At 47.6% G+C, this 16195-nt stretch overlaps 3 protein-coding genes across 4 annotated transcripts; 1 reads left to right on the top strand and 2 right to left on the bottom strand.

Moving 5' to 3' along the window:
- Positions 1–55: 55 nt before the first annotated feature.
- On the bottom strand, positions 56–2899 carry rgn (regucalcin). 2 transcript variants are annotated; one of them, XM_067260160.1, is made up of 7 exons: positions 2760–2899; positions 2219–2387; positions 1342–1524; positions 959–1174; positions 663–794; positions 420–574; positions 56–318 (listed from the first exon to the last, which is right to left on the bottom strand). In XM_067260160.1, the coding sequence occupies exons 2-7, from the start codon at positions 2376–2378 to the stop codon at positions 268–270; spliced, it is 897 nt and encodes a 298-aa protein (XP_067116261.1). In that variant the 5' UTR covers positions 2379–2387; positions 2760–2899; the 3' UTR covers positions 56–267. The 2 variants fall into 2 exon arrangements, with proteins under 2 accessions (XP_067116261.1, XP_067116262.1); XM_067260161.1 differs by having other exon boundaries at positions 2219–2380; positions 2760–2884.
- Positions 2900–3028: 129 nt separating this feature from the next.
- vps16 (VPS16 core subunit of CORVET and HOPS complexes) lies at positions 3029–9985 on the bottom strand. The gene is made up of 23 exons (XM_067260234.1): positions 9855–9985; positions 9193–9281; positions 8954–9045; positions 8642–8770; positions 8207–8351; positions 8013–8128; positions 7783–7905; positions 7603–7658; positions 7409–7498; positions 7098–7269; positions 6517–6648; positions 6149–6276; positions 5995–6030; positions 5780–5888; positions 5557–5691; positions 5319–5427; positions 5090–5187; positions 4852–4956; positions 4645–4722; positions 4301–4470; positions 4075–4171; positions 3879–3982; positions 3029–3616 (listed from the first exon to the last, which is right to left on the bottom strand). The coding sequence occupies exons 1-23, from the start codon at positions 9902–9904 to the stop codon at positions 3472–3474; spliced, it is 2508 nt and encodes an 835-aa protein (XP_067116335.1). The 5' UTR covers positions 9905–9985; the 3' UTR covers positions 3029–3471.
- A 1580-nt stretch (positions 9986–11565) lies between these two features.
- On the top strand, positions 11566–14824 carry LOC136966312 (tomoregulin-2-like). Its single transcript, XM_067260789.1, has 9 exons — positions 11566–11746; positions 12403–12512; positions 12946–13075; positions 13200–13253; positions 13347–13443; positions 13778–13926; positions 14093–14222; positions 14313–14471; positions 14668–14824. The coding sequence occupies exons 1-9, from the start codon at positions 11566–11568 to the stop codon at positions 14762–14764; spliced, it is 1107 nt and encodes a 368-aa protein (XP_067116890.1). The 3' UTR covers positions 14765–14824.
- Positions 14825–16195: the final 1371 nt, after the last annotated feature.

Below are 16195 nucleotides of genomic sequence, written 5' to 3'. Positions count from 1 at the left end.
AATCTTAATCTCAGAACTCTTAAAACATGTTCATGTTTAATGTATTTAAATGTATTTATTTAATAGACATACATTGACAATTAAAACACCATTGAACTCTGCTACATCAATGTTATTCACATTTCTTTGTTCAGTAAAATCAAGAGCACCGAAATCAACAAACCTTGTTTTTTAACCCACACACTAGTAGCAGTGATTTGAGGACAGACAACTAATCACAGTGGTGTTGTTAGCAGAGGTCAGTGTCCTCCTTGTTGAGGAGAGCTCTCATCCAGCAAAGGAGTTTGTAGGAATCCCCTTTGTTCCTAAACCTGTCACCTGCATGGCATAAACACACCAGACTCACTGACACTCAATCTTATCTTCACAAAAGCCTGAATGTAAAACATGACACAAAGGCCGCAAACACATGCACGCACCTTAAAGACGCAGCCGGCCTGTGGCTGCTTGGCCAAGTCCGACTCGTCCATGCCCAGGTAGGCAGAGGTCACGTAGAGGTCAGAGTAGTTTCTGCCCCCAAAGCAGCAGGAAGTGGTCTTCTGAACCGGAAGCTTCACTGTCTGCAAACGCGCGCCTGGGCGGAGGGGTCAGGTGGTTACAATCTCACTGACACACACACACACAGGTTTGTCCGTGGTTCTGACGTGGACTGAAACACACACCTGTGTGAGGGTCTATGTGGATCACTCGTCCTCCATTGTAGCACGCCACCCACAGCCTACCATCTGAATCTATACACATGCCGTCAGGGACGCCCTCGTCCTTCTCCAACCTGTACACCATCCTCCGGTTACCTGCACACACACACACTCAATCCCAGTAACATGTATAATCATAGGGCTTCAGTCAAACCTGCTACAATGATTAGGCTGTGTGTGTGTGTGTGTATGTGCACGTGTGTGTGTGTGTGTGTGTGTGTGTGTGTGTGTGTGTGTGTGTGTGTGTGTAGATCACTCACTCAGTCCCCCAGTGTTGATGTCGTAGTCAAAGGCCTCCACCGTATAGGTGAGGCTGTCAATGTAGTAGAAGGTTCTGTGGTCCAAGGACCAGTCCAGCCCGTTGGAGATGTCCACCTGGCTGAAGTGTTTGACCACGCTGAGGTCGGTGTGGAGCGAGAACAGAGAACCCTGCTTCGGTTCTAGAACCGCTGGACGTTCCTCTAGCGCCATGGTACCTAGGTACATGGAACATCACAGAACATTCGAGTTAGTCACAGAGGACAACTCCAGTACATTTCTACTTTAAGGAGCCAGGTGGAATACCTTTACATTGTGCACAAAACATCTGATTTTGTCTCGAGTGCACATTCACAAATCGATCGATTGGTTGACTGCTGCCTACCCGCAATGAGGCGTCCTGCAGGGTCCACCTTGCCGTCGTTGAAGCGGTTGTTGGGCTTGTCTGCGTCGATGTGAGTGATGGTGGTGATGGCCTGAGACCCCCAGTCCACCACCGCAAAACGAGTCCCCTCCCCGATCACATACCCGCCAGACCTCCGAGGGACAGCACAGCCCACAGGCTTCTCTAAGGAAAAACAGAGAGTGTATGTGTGTGTGTGACAAATCAAATCAAATGTATTTGTATAGCCCTTTTTACACGTAAGCATGTCACAGAGGGCTTCACATATGCCCATAGAACTGCCCCTCAACCAACCTAAACCCTCAAGGAAGACAAGGAAAAACTCCCAAAAAACTCTCAACAGGAGAAAATAATTAAAGAAACCTTGGGAGGAGCAATTCAGAGAGGGATCCCCTCCTCCAGAGACGGTTGGTGAGAGAGAGGAGCAGAACACAGGCTAAACATAGTCTAGACAGGGTGTTGATAGTGTGTTGGAGGGACAGAGAGTGTATGTGTGTGTGACATGGTGTAGATTGTGTGATGGAGGGTCAGAAGTGGGAGGGAGAAATTATGTGACGAAAGTTAAGTTAGTATGAAAGGCAAGGAAAAACAAGTTCCCTGTTGACCCCCACTACAAGCGGCTGATCCTACATCTCTTATCCATAACATGTCTGTAGGACTCTGGTGTTACACAACTTTCAGAAGACCCATGAAGTATTTCAGGCAATTATTCTCTACAATGTTAAGATGCAGTTTGACTAATAATAAAGCAATATATTTTGACATAAATCAATTTATGACCCATTTGGGCTGGCAGATTGCCCCAAGGCCTCGCACCTGATTGGTTTACTAAGTCATGGCCTATTTGTGATTGGTTCACCTGTTGTCATAGTCTGTATCTGATTGGTTGCAGGGTTCCACCTATGTATCTTCTGCCCGGATATATCCACGTACAGCAAGGTCTCATCCTTCTCCTCCCACACTGGACCCTCTCCAATAGCGTTCTTCTCCTTTATCACGCATTCCACTTTTATAGACATCACTCTGTACTTATGGGCGACATTGTTGGTATAAACTCAAGACACAATACTGCCATTCATGTAGGGTTTGTATATAACAGTGAGACAACGGAGACATGTTGACTACGAAAACAAGCGCAAGCGTGATCACGGCTAACGTAAGGTTGGTAAACATTTCGGCCGAATATAAATATCGGAAATCATCATGGTGTAAACACCGATTAGTGTACTTAGCAGTTCAAACTGCTTGGTAAATACAATTGCAATTTAATAAGCAATGGCGCCCTTTTCAGACTTTTGCAGACATGTAACTTCGTTCCCAGGGAGCAAAGTTGAACTTTCACCAAGAAACAATTGTGTTTTCGCCATTCTGGTTAGCAAAGCCTTTCGCAGAAAACGTACCTGATCCGCAACTGCAGAGAAGTCTGGTCTTTATTTTATTTTTACGCCAGACTCGCTTATGCACTTTGTGCTTTATTTGGTCCAAATCATGTGACAGCGCCGCGGCTTCCCTGTGATTTGCAGTTCCTCTCTCATTGAGTGGAAAAGGCAAACTCAGCATTTGCAATATGGCAGGGTTCACACTGGTAGAAATTGTTGTATTACAGGAAGTCCATTGTTATAAAAGTAAAAATAAATAAAAATACAAACAAAAATTCATAGGTCAGAAATGTGCAATCATTAACATAATTTAATGTCACATGATAACATCCTTAAAAAACAAACAACAAAAACAAATGGCCATATTTAAATTGCCTGCCCCCGTTTTCTCTCTTTCACCTCTGAGGGAGGAGGGTGTATTACACTCACTCACTGGATTCAGAGTAATAGTAATATGTGAGTTCCCGGATAACCCACCCACCACCATCACCAGAAAATGTGTCAAACAAAAAGTTTCAACAATTATTTTGAGAATGAGCAGAATGTTTTCTTATAGGCTTGTCTGTCAGTTTGACCAACTTTATGTCCTTCTTTTGTCAAACAATCTTTTCCCAAATGTGATGAGGGCCCAAGTGTATAAATGTGGAGTACGTCAAGTGCGGTTAATGTTGACAGGGGTCACTATTTGACAGCGGTGGCTCCAGTGCAGCTGGCAAGTTGTTTTTAATGCAGTTCACTTTTTGGCGGCGGTGGCTCTGGCACGGTTGAGCTTTTCGACAAGGGCTCTGTCTGTGGTTGGAGAACAGCGGGAGAGGACTGTGCTGATCTCTCCCTCGCTACGTCTCTCCATGGCTGCCTCCGCTGCCCCCTCCAGGTCCCTGAGAGAGAGGGGGAGGGAAGGAAGGAGGAAAGGGAGAGGGCAAGGAAGAGGAGAAGGGGGGGTAGTAGAGGAGACAGGGAGGAGGAGAGGGAGATGGAGGAAGGAAGAGGAGAATGGTACGATGGAGAGAGTGAGGGAAGAAAAAGAGAGGGGGGAAATGGGTAGCAGGATAAAGACAGTGAGACTTCTCAGAACGGTAAATGTGAAATGTAACTTTACTAACAATATTACAGAGAGCTCTCTTTAAGTCCTCCACTCACCCTACTGCCAGGTGAGCTTTGACCTTCTGTTCCGGCGTCACCTTGGAGACGTACTTCTTGGCCTCGTGCCTGTTGTGGTGTTTCATACACACCTCGACAAACGGCTGGAGGAGGAGTGTGAAAAGAGAGAGAGGAGGTAAGAAAGAGACAGTGAATGGACACTTAGGATGAGAAAAATAATCTGTAGAGTTCCCACCAGGTAGCCTATAGGAGACTTTTTGCTTTTGGCGAATTTCTCGAGCTCCTCCCAGTCTTCCTTCTCTGCCAGGGCCTTCAACTTCAGCCACCAGTACCTGCCCACAGTGACATCATCAGCACAGGACTAACACAGTGACATCATCAGCATGCGACTACCATAAATAAAAATATACACTATCTAGTAATGACAGAGGCTTGACCGGTGGGATCACACACACACACACCTCTTGTCGGGCACCCGGAAGTCTCTGTAGAGCTGCTCGGCCTGCTTGTGCAGGTTGGAGGCCAGCAGTCCCTCCAGGGTTTCCTGGACAGACAGGCCCAGCAGAGCCTCCCCCTTCTCCTCATCCAGACGCCGCTGCAAACGCAGCAGCTTCATCTCCTCCTCCGTCGCCTTTGGGGGGGAGGGGGGGTAGGGAGAGGAAGAGTAAGGGAGAGAGATGGAGGAAATGAGGGATGGAGGGAGAGTAAGTGAAGGAGAAAGTGAGTGGGTTTGAGGAGGAGGAAGACTGAGTGTGTGTGTGTGTGTGTGTGTGTGTGTGTGTGTGTGTGTGTGTGTGTGCGTCACCTTGGCAGCAAACTCATTCTTGGCCTTGTTGTACTCGTCCACAGCACTCTGCAGCAGAGAGAAGCGAGCCTCCAGCCTCTACACACACACACACAATGCAAGGAGTGTTACACACTACCTTGTTAAAGACTGTATCATATAACTTGGCTTAAAATGTGTGTGCTTGACTGTGAGTACAGGTTGTGGTTGTGTGTGAGGTGTGTGTACCGTCTCCTTGTAGCTGGCCTTCACATACAGGTTGCCCAGCTCTTGGTGGTCGTCATCCTGGTTGAAGAGGTCCTTTAAAGTGTCCTGCTCCTGGTGCTTACAGAACTGACACACACACACACACACACACACACACACACACACACACACACACACACATAATAACCAATACAGTATGCTTCACCATGGACAGAGGTAACACAAATGTGTGTGTAGGGTTGTGTCTGTGCGAACGTACCTGTCTGTAGAGACTGAGGGCGACTGGTTGATTCCGGAGGGTCATGAAGAAATCTCCTCTGTTCATCTCGTTCTTCAGGTATGTGACCACTGTGTAAACTAACACACACCCACACACACCCACATCAGTATTTGCTCAGTATAGCATGCTCATTGGTGATAATCTGATCAAACAATGGCATGAGTGGAGAGATGGATTGAATAATGTGTGTATGTTTGTGTGTGTGTACCCAGGTCTGTGTCTCCACTCTCGATAGCCTTGCTGAGAGCCAGCTGGCTCCTCTTCATTTTCAGCAGCAGAGGAACCTGCTCTCCTGAACGAGGCTCAAACTCCAACAACTACAGTACCGAGAGGGAGGGTCAGTTTGTTCCTATTGACTGTTTCTAATTATTTAAAGTAATCAGTTATAGCTGGCTGTGTCACAATACCTTAATTATGTGTGTGTGTGTGTGTGTGTGAGTACACACCTTAATGGCCAGCTCCGTCCTGCCACACTCGTAGGCCCTGGTGGCGATCTCAGAGTAGGAGATTCCTGCAGCCTCGGCCAGCTTCACACTCACAGCACGCGCTATGACATCATCAGCCTCCTCCTTCTGCTGGACCTGACACGCAAGCAACAAGATGTAGACTTTTAATAACCACAAGTAGCAAAACACTAAAGAAACCACACGCACACAGAGAAACACACACCTTGCAGCAGGCCCAGTGCTTGAGTACCCTGCTGACGCCTTGGTACTCTGGAGTCTTCAGGTAGCGACAGATCTCAATAGCCAGAGGATACAGCTTACGGTACACTAACCTGCACACCAAACAGTTAACACACACACATTTAACACACAGAAAACACAACCCCACACTCCAACGTGCACACACAGGTACATTACACAGACATTATGATCTCTTACCTGTCAATGAGGACCTGAACTGTCATCTGTTTGTATCTGTGGAGGCTGTTACGGATTATGGCAAACGTGTGTGTGTGTTCAACGCAAAGGAGTGTGTGTGTCTGTGTTGGATAGAAAGGATGCTGTGTGTGTGTGTGTTAACCAGGAAGGATACTGTGAGTGAGTGAGGGGGATTCCCACGTTGTAGTCTCTGACAGCGTTGAGCACTCGCAGATCTCTGCACATGCTGACAAACTGATCTGGAGGGAAGTTACTGAGGAAGCACTTCCCAAAGGAGGCCGCCTGGTGGAGGGAGGGGGGAGGACAGGCGTTTTATACTGACAGCGTTATACAAGCGCTAGAAAAGAGAGGAAGGTAAACTGAGAGAGATATCGAGAGATGGAGAAAGGGTGAGGTATGAGGGAAGTATGAGAGAATGTGAGACAGTGAGTGAGAGAGAGAGAGAGAGAGAGAGAGAGAGAGAGAGAGAGAGAGAGAGAGAGAGAGAGAGAAACCGAAAGACAAACAGAGCCAGTCTCTCACCCTCAGCAGTGTTTTCTGGGTGTCTGGTTCATGTTCGTACCCGGCTGCCTCGACACACTGCCTCACTGCCTCTCCCAGCACACTCTGCTCCTTGATCTCTCTCAGGTACTCATCTGCCTTCTGGCTGGACTTCTGCAGCACACACAGTATACACACACACACACTTATTGTAGCAGTCCTCATTTTATCAGTGGTTTTCTTCAATCATTTAAACTTCTGTAAAAATAACACATCTATATAAATATTCATACAAAAATGGGGGGAATGTCCCTGTACTTACTGTAAGTCGCTCTGGATAAGAGCGTCTGGTAAATGACTAAATGTAATGTTTTTTACATTTACATTACATTTACATTTGGTCATTTACCAGACGCTCTTATCCAGAGCGACTTACAGTAAGTACAGGGACATTCCCCCGAGGCAAGTAGGGTGAAGTGCCTTGCCCAAGGACACAACGTCATTTTGCACGGCCGGAAACCTTCTGATTAATAGCCGATTCCCTAACCGCTCAGCCATCTGACTCCCACGCACATATACAAGTACACACACACACACACACACGTACACAAGTACACACACACCTCGTACTCCTTGTGTGCCTCCAGCAGCAGAGCTCCGGGAGCCATGGAGGCGATCTTGAAGATGTCCTCGCAGGCAGCAGGCACTTCCTGGAGCAGCTCGTGTCTGGCCCCGCCCACGAGCCTCACCCCGTCCAGCTCTGCCACCAACACACACTCCTCCTCCAGGGGGTATCTGCACCACGGTCAGGATCCAAACACACATGCACATGTTCACACACTCACACATACAAAAATGCCATGCACACAAACAGAAGCACACACAGTTCTCACACACAGCTTATATCATGTGGCGTGTCTGTGCTGAAGGATACTGGATGGTGTCTTTACACTCCCCGGCCACTAGGAGGAGCCGGTCCCACATGATGACCACTGAAGCCTGCCGGCTCTTGGGCCTCCGACACCTACACACACACACACACACACACACACTCAAGACAGTTAATCATTTGAGATACACATACACATTTGCACACACACAGACACACAAACACAGAACTGAACCTACCAGACCATCTGTTTTGGGGGTGTCCTGACTTTAGTCTCCACTTCACTGATCTTGTTCTAAAGCCCAATAACAAGACATTAGACACTAAACATTAGAAATACCATTCCTACAACACATACAAAACACCCTCTCCATGGTAAAGAGCAGGGTTGCTGGTTAGCTTGATACATGAGGACTTACCTTCAGGTTGGAGCTTCCCATCCACACGTGTCCAGAGTCAGTGAAGAGAGCCAGGTACTTGTAGCTGAAGGACACCGCCATGTGAAGGATGCTGCTGGCCTGAGGAGAGAGGCCTGGCGGGGTCTGATACACACACACGTCGTTTAAGCTACAGGGGTTGGAATAAACCATTTCCAGAATGTGTGGTTACAGTGAGTCTGTGTGTGTGCGTCCGTGTGTGTGTGTCTCACCACAGCAGTGCAGGCTGTGTTGTCCAGTATGTATAGATCAGCCCCGTTGGCCAGCAGCACTTTGCTCTGTCTGTCCTGAGTCAGCACCGCCCAACAGGAAGGCTTCCCCTGGAGGCCTGGTGGAATACGTGAATTAAAACAATCACTGCCTTGCACAACTACACACACACGCGTGCACACACACACACACGTACCCGGAACTTCAGGGAGCCTCCGCAACTTCAGGTCGTCGATGTTCGTTGCCAGGGTAAACCGTGAGGCCCCCGTTACTATGGCAACGCCGGTTCCGTAAGGCGAGTGGAACACCTTGGACTCCAGAACCTGGTACTGGGTCACCTCCTAGAACAGGGAACATAGGAGAATCCTGACCACCAACTTGCTACTTACTAGCTCACTACTGATTAGCTAATAGCTTTCAAATTCCTAGATTGCTCTTTACTAATTACTAGATTCCCACTTATCAGCTTACTACTACTAGTTTACTGCTTTCTATCTCGGTAGCTACCAACTACTAGCTTAATGACTAACTAGGTAACTAACTTACTACTGTTCATTGCCCATTTCTACGTTCATTCGATAGACCTAGCTAACTATCTGTAGCTAGCTGTGCTGCAGCAGTGCATGCTCACGTTGCCCATGCTGAAGTGTCTCTTGAAGGTTCCGAACAGGTCGTATATGAGAACGGTTCCGTCCTCCTGGATGCACAGCAGGTCATCACACACAGTCCAGCCCAGCTGGCACACCGGACCACTCTTCCACTGCAGACAGGAGGACAGGGGTCAGCCTTGTAGCTGTGTGTGTGTGTAGACAGAAATGATATGTGTAGGGTGGTGTAGTAGAGAAAGAAAAGTAAACAAAGACGGAGTAGAGTTTATGTGTGTGTGTGTATGTGTGTGTGTGTGTGTGTGAAAGTGAGTGACTGGGTGTGTGTGAATGTGTACCGGGAAGCTGGCCATGGAGGAGCCTGATGAGGAGTAGATTTCTAATTGAGGACGAGAGCTGGGGGAACGTCTCTGGGGTTCCTTCAGCAGGGCTGGAACAGGAGAGGGGGAGGTGACGAAACGAGGAGAGACAAAGTAAAGGAGAGCATAATTTCTCCTAGAGATGCTCATTTGAATAAGTCTGACATCTGAAAGAGCACCAACATTGCGTACATAACTACTGTGTGTGTATTACTCACCTATTGGTCCTCCATAAGGGGCAGCTGCCACTAGACAGTCCTTCAAACCATCCCGCAAACTCCAGCCCATCTCATACAACTCGATTTTCCTGTCAGCCACGCACACAAAAACACGCGCAGACAGTTAAGTTGATTTGATTCAGAAAGTGTGTAGCTAGCGCCACATTAAATTAAGCTGTGAATAAGAGATGCATCAGATGCACCTAATACATCAGAGTACATGTCTAATAACATAATTATTTCTTATACAAAACTTAGCATCCTCTCTTGAAGGAGTATGGTGGTTGCCTAGCTATCTGTAGGAGTGGCACCTGCTTTAGAAGACAAGCAACTGACCGTTAGCAAGCTAACCACATAGCTTCATTTGTAAACTTGTTGACTTGCAGTACTGTAAGCAAACGTTTTAGTGTTCGTTTCAAAACGGTTCAACCTATCACTTGATTAACGTGCAAACATGGGTGCCAAGTGCCTTTCATATTGTACAGTGTTTATGTTGACGATTTAGGCTTCCATGATTTCGAATGATAGGCTAGCTACAGTAGCCTTGTTGATGACTGTCATGTGATGTGGTGAGCAAGCAAGCCAGTCATGGAATGCTAATGCTAGCATTTAATAATATCATTAGGCTATCAGCTTAACGCAATAACGTTCGTAATTCAAACCTGTAAAACGCCTCCCCGAGCGGATTCCAGTTTGCTGTTATGAACGCCATGGTTTTGCCCCACACACCGTGGGGTGTTTAATTCTCTGTGTTGCTGTTTCTAGACAGCTAGCTCGTTCATCACTTGTTCCTTGTTTTCTTCCTCTGTTGCGGCTGAGGTAGCAAATGTGACTCTGCACATTTCTGCCCCCCTCTGGTAGACAAGGGTAAGTCCACTGTCCAATAAAAAATGGTGACAAAAAGTTTTTCTTGAAAAAATACTTCTGAGTATCTAGATTTTTGGGGGACGGTGGTAATTATGTAGGTCATGTATGTGACGATGTATATTTAACTTTTTTTAAATACGTTTTATGTGAAGCCAAAAACAAATGTGTTAAGTACGAATAGGGTTGTTTACAACAATGTTACATTGAATTTCCATCTAATCTATTGTATTCTATCCTATCCTAGCATAATGCCACTCTGACACCATTGCGAGAGGGATACTGAGGCATAGAAGACTGAGATCAGATGTTATTTAATCTAATAAACCTCAGACACAACGCAGGCGGTCACATGCATCCTCTTACCTCAGGCACATTCTGATACACACAGACTGTATGCGCACGCACACATATAGGCGCGCGCGTGCAGCCAAGAAAATGAGAATGAGAGAACTGTAGAGAGGGGGATGGAAGGAGGAAGGAAGCAGAAAGAGAGTGCTCGTAGATATCAGAGGAACAGCCGCTGACCGGCACTTGCGTGTGCGTGTGAGCATCTCTCAGAAATCAGATTACCTGGTTGTTGGGTTTGCCTGCCACACACATGTACATAGTGTGTGTGTGTGTGTGTGCTTACAATCCTTCCTCTGTTTATAGATTGGAACAAATGAGTAACACCGCAGGTTACTGATGACCCTAATCAGCCAATGAAAGCTTTAGGGCGGATCACATGGGGAGTATGTTACCATGCCAATAGTCCATAGGATTTGGCTTCTTCGGTTTTGAAAATGTTATTGCATTATGCAAATTATTATTTTGCTGAAGACGGTTTAGTTTTTGCGCGCGCGCGCACACACACACACCGGGTGATATCACATAATTAGACCTGGCGTGATACTGGGGCACACCAGAAATAATGAATGGTTGATAGTGTCTTGATATAATGTGCCGCTTCAAGCAGTCCCCTCCTCCAGAGGCCACCCGTGTGACCCCCCCCCCCCCCCCCCCCCCCCCCCGAACCAGTCAGAAAGCTGTTCGCTTCACACCTCCTGGATTCAGTTGTTGCACACTTCTTCATCCCTTGCGGAGGATCATCGCGTCTATGGAAACTGGTTATAGCGCGTAAAGGATTCGGATTTAAACTCCTAGCTAATAAGCTAAGCTACTGCATATAAATTGCACTTTTTACCAACATTTTTGTTTTAGAGGAAGTTTATTCCGTTATTTATTATTATCACAGACAACAACAAATTCGCCTTACAATCCAAAAATAATATTACCCACACGGTGCAAACCACCGACCTCGACTGTTACTGTATCAGACCGGACTGACTTGCAAAGATCTGAACATTAGTGGCAAGGTAGCGCTGCAGGTTTGTGTAGAAACACCGCGACGAAAAGAAGCAACATGGGACGCACCGCTGTCTCTCACAAAATATGTTTTCTCAGCCGCGGTTAAGTTTTCGGTCACACTAATCCATGTCATACGATTTCAAGAATTTTGTACATGAGATGATTCAGCGAGCAGGTGCTCATGAACGCAACAGCCCGTCTATGTGGATGGGTACTCCGGTCGTATTTGTTTGGCTGACTGCTCTGACGGTGACGCTTCTACCAGCGATGAGACCCCTCGATGCCTTCCCCACGAGCTCACTCAGCGACTGCCAGACCCCCAGCGGATGGAACTGCTCCGGTAAGTAGTGGACACATATACAATAACAGGTAGTTTAATTTATTTTCTCAATGCCATCCAGTTTTTGCAGTATCATGCCATACAAGAAGGAAAGCATATTCCAGAAGATGCACCATATATCCCCCTCCCCTCCTCTCCTCTCCTGTCCTTTCTTTTCCCCTCCCCTCATCTCCCCTTTCTTCATCTCCTCCCCTCTCGTCCTTTCTCTCCTCTGAAGCCAGAGATTAATGGTAAGTAAAAATAACAACCCTCCTAATGGTGCAGCTATTCCGGCCCAGCCATCAGTCTTACAGAGCGCACACTCACACACACACACACACACACACACACACACACACACACACACACGGACAGCAGGTACCGTGGCCTGTCTGGGCCACAGTGGATGTTTTCTCTGCTGCTGTGAAGGAGGAGTCATGGTGTCTCCAAGGTGAAACATTAGAAGGTGACACCAGGGTCACACTGTAGGATCAGTGGCTGATGTATTAGCTGACAGTAGAGCACTGGCTAACATTGGAGGTATATATATGTACTGGATGTCTTTTTAAACAGTGGATAGGTATCTAAATGTAGGCCTTGTGTGTGTGTGTGTTGGGGGGGGGGGGGGTTGGCATGCATTTGTATGTGTGTGTGTGTGTGTGTGTGTGTGTGGTCAGGTTTTGAGGAGGGGGAATCCGACATATTCGAGTGTGCTCCTGGCTCTTGTCAATTTGAGGGAGAGTGTGTGAAGATCGGAGAGACCGTCACCTGCATCTGTGACTTCAAGGTAAGACCTTCATCTCTTCCTCTGTTTCCTCCCCCTCTCCCTCCTTCCCTTTTCTCTGCTCCAGTGAGTGTGAGAATGCCCCTCTCCACCCTTCTTTCCTAAAGCATCGAAATCTTCTGTGTTTAGTTTGTTTCAAATTTCTTTCAAACATACAAACAGAGAGCACACTCAAGCACACATAGAATACACACATCCGCTCAGACACATTTTTCTTCATAGACATTTCCGTGTTATATTTTTACCGTGAGAGGACAAAGAGTCTCTGTTCTCGTCACAGGAGTCACGCTGCTCCCATTTAACACACACACACACACGCACAATCCCACACACAGTCTTCCACTACCATGCTGCAGACAACACCAACATAACCATTTATTTGAAGTTCATCCTCTCCTCCCCCCTCCCTCTGTCGGTGCCCCCTCCCCTTCCACAGTGCGGTGAGGACGTGTCTCCAGTCTGTGGCTCAGACAGTCAGACTTATCAGAATGACTGTCTGTTACGTCGGGCGTCTTGTAAACTGCAGACAGAGATACAGGCCGCTTCACTGGGTCACTGCCCCGCAGGTAAAGTCCCACCACTCTTACTGTGTGTGTTCTCTCATATACACTGTGCATGGAGTATCTCATATACAATTCTATATGTTGAGAAAACCAGTTTGTGTGTTTGTGAATGTGACTCCTCTTCCAGATTCTGGCTCTGGGTCTGGTGATGATGATCGTGAGGTTGAAGCATCCCCACCAGGTCTGTATTATCTTCTCGCCCTCCCTCTCTTCTCTCTCTTTTTCCCTTCACTAAGTGTTTGGGTGTGTCTAACCTATCCCTTCCTCCTATCAGAAGCCTTGGCTGAAGGGGGTGTGGCCCAGGCAGACCCCTCCTCGTGTGAGATCTGCCAGTTTGGAGCTGAGTGTGACATTGATGACGAAGATGTGTGGTGAGGTGGGGCGGGTGGAGAGAGGGATGGATGGAGAGAGAGAGGGATGGAGAAAGGGATGGAGACAGGGATGGAGAGAGGGATGGAGAGAGGGAGGGATGGATGGAGGAATGACCAGACGGATGAATGGAGGGATGGAGTGAAAGAGGGATTAAGAAGAGAAAAAGTGAGTGCGTGTTAAAAACGTTTGGAGGGTTATAGTGAGAGAAAGACAGAGTGGAGGATAGAACGATTAAGGAGCTAAAATGAGAGCTGGTGAAAGAGGGAGGGAAGGTGTATGAAAAGGAAATATCTCCCTCACACACACACAGGTTTCACTGTTCTCTTTCTCCAGGTGTGTGTGTAACATGGACTGCTCCTACATCAGTTTTAACCCTGTGTGTGCATCAGACGGCCGTTCCTATGACAACCCCTGCCAGGTGAAGGAGGTGTCCTGTCAGAGGCAGAAGAGGATCGAGGTCAAGCACCTGGGCCGCTGCCATGGTAACACCCTCACACCCAAATTACCTTTCTCTATCACATACACACACACTCTTACCCTTGTGACTCTCTCTCTCTCTCTCTCTCTCTCTCTCTCCCCCTATCGCTCTCTTTCTCTCTCACTTTCATACAATTTCTGAAGTGACTGTTAACGTGGATGTTTTTTCAGATGAGCGTGTGAGGGGGGATGGGGGGTCGTACAGAGGGGGTGGCCACATCTCCTGCCAGGAAACACACAAGCACTACTGTGTCCACGGAGAGTGTGAATACCACGGCAATCTGGCTGTACCCTCCTGCAGGTAAACACACACTCACACACAGACACGCATACACACACACACACACACACAGAACAACAAACACGTGTGTGTGTGTGTGTGTGTGTGTAGCTGTCACCCAGGGTTCAGTGGGCTCCAGTGTGACCAGAGGGACCGCAGCATGGTGTTTGTGGTTCCTGGGTCTGGTCGTGTCCGCTACATCCTTATTGCTTCAGTTATCGGAGCTCTGCAGATCACCATCATCACTCTGGTTGTGTTGTGTTTCACAAGGTGAGAACACACTCTCTCTCACACACATACACACACAAACAAACACACAAACATAGAAATGCAAACACGCATATAGATGTACACAGACACACACATACAAATACACACAGTTACAGACACACACAGATAACCATAACCCAATTTTGGATATTTCTTCATATACTTCATTCAATGACTTGACTTTGGTTTGTAACAGGAAGTGCCCTCCCAAGGACAGGAAGTCGGCCAATACGCAGAATGTGGCAGCCTACAGCACAGACAGCACACTACGCACTGCCGCACGTCTCATCTGACACACACACACACACTTCTCCACTGTTGATGTTCTGAATTATGTTGATGTTACTCTTAACAAGTGGTCTTTACAATCATGGCCGCCGTGTAAATAAATGTTTGTTTCCCAAGATCCCAAGAGTGTTTGATTTAGGCCTTCCTGTGTGTGTCCCTGTGTGGCTGCGAGTTTGTGTGCATGCTGTAGTGACTCATCATGACCACTGGGTGACAATGTTGCTCAGACAGCCAGTGCATTTTCTGTTACAGTATAGAATTGGTGCCAGTTCAGTTAGTCCAGTTCAGTCCATATCAGTGAATTGAATCTGGCCTGGATCTATAAAGTCTTATTCAAGTGGTGTTGCGTTCATATCTGAGACCAAATTATCCTGAAGGCATCTCTCCATCTGAAGAGACACACTCAAACAGTATATTGAGATTGCAGGCATATATTATGCTGTTGCTGTATCTAATCGGTATCACCTCATTGATAACAGTTCAGGTATCAGAGTATGTTTTTGACATGTGTAATCTAAAGCATCAAGACTGAATAAAGTGTCCCAGCTGGATCTGGAGAGGTGGAGAGGTTATATGGCCTCCTTTGGTCAACATGTTTCAGAGGGGCCCAGTGGAATATGTTGTCATGGGGGCCAAAAATGTAACACCTCTGGGTCAGAGCTCACATCAGGAGCCATCTCCACACAGACCGAAGATAGTGTGTGTGTGGACCTGGGTGCTCTGGCTGCGCACGGAAAGACGTCCCACTGGGACACCCCGGTATTCCAGTTACCGATCACACACACACTCAAATAGACACACATTTCCAGTTCACTCTCCACCTGCCTCTGGAATTTAACCTTCATCCCCCTAAGCTTCCTCAGCCCCACCTTCACCCCGCCCCCCCCATCTCTAAACCCCCTTCCTCACCCCTCCCTCCTCATCCTCCACCCCTCCCTTCCCGTGAGCGTGTGTAGTGCCATCCCAACACCTTCCTTTTCTCTCACAGAAATGCTCTTTTACTGCATTTCTTCCCCATTCCCCCTCCTACCCTTTTTCCTCCTCCTCTCCCTTTCCACCCTTCCCCTCCCTTTTCTCCTCCTCTCCTCCCCTTCATCGTTTTACCCTCACGCTCCGTTCCATCTCTCCAGGGTACACAGTACTGGGGGAAGTGAGAAAAGACATGCCCTCTCTCTCTCTCTCTCTCTCTCTCTCTCTCTCCCTCTGTCCATAACTCATTACGTCCATCCCTTTCTCCTAACACTCTTTCCAACCCCCTCTCTCTCTCCAACCCCTCTCTCCCCCCTCTCTCTTTACCCCCCCTCCTCCCATCCCTCACTGCCTCGCTCCTTACCGCTCTCCCTCTTTCACTCCCCTCCTTGTTCCCTCCCTCCTTCATTCAAACACAGCTCCCCAGGCTGGGATTTCTTGCTGAAGAATAATGTATCCAAAAGGCC

Source organism: Osmerus mordax, chromosome 22 (genome assembly GCF_038355195.1).
Source record: "Osmerus mordax isolate fOsmMor3 chromosome 22, fOsmMor3.pri, whole genome shotgun sequence".
Taxonomy (NCBI): Eukaryota; Metazoa; Chordata; class Actinopteri; order Osmeriformes; family Osmeridae; genus Osmerus; species Osmerus mordax.
The sequence above is the reverse complement of the archived record's forward strand: the minus strand, read 5'-3'. Positions and strand labels throughout refer to the sequence as shown.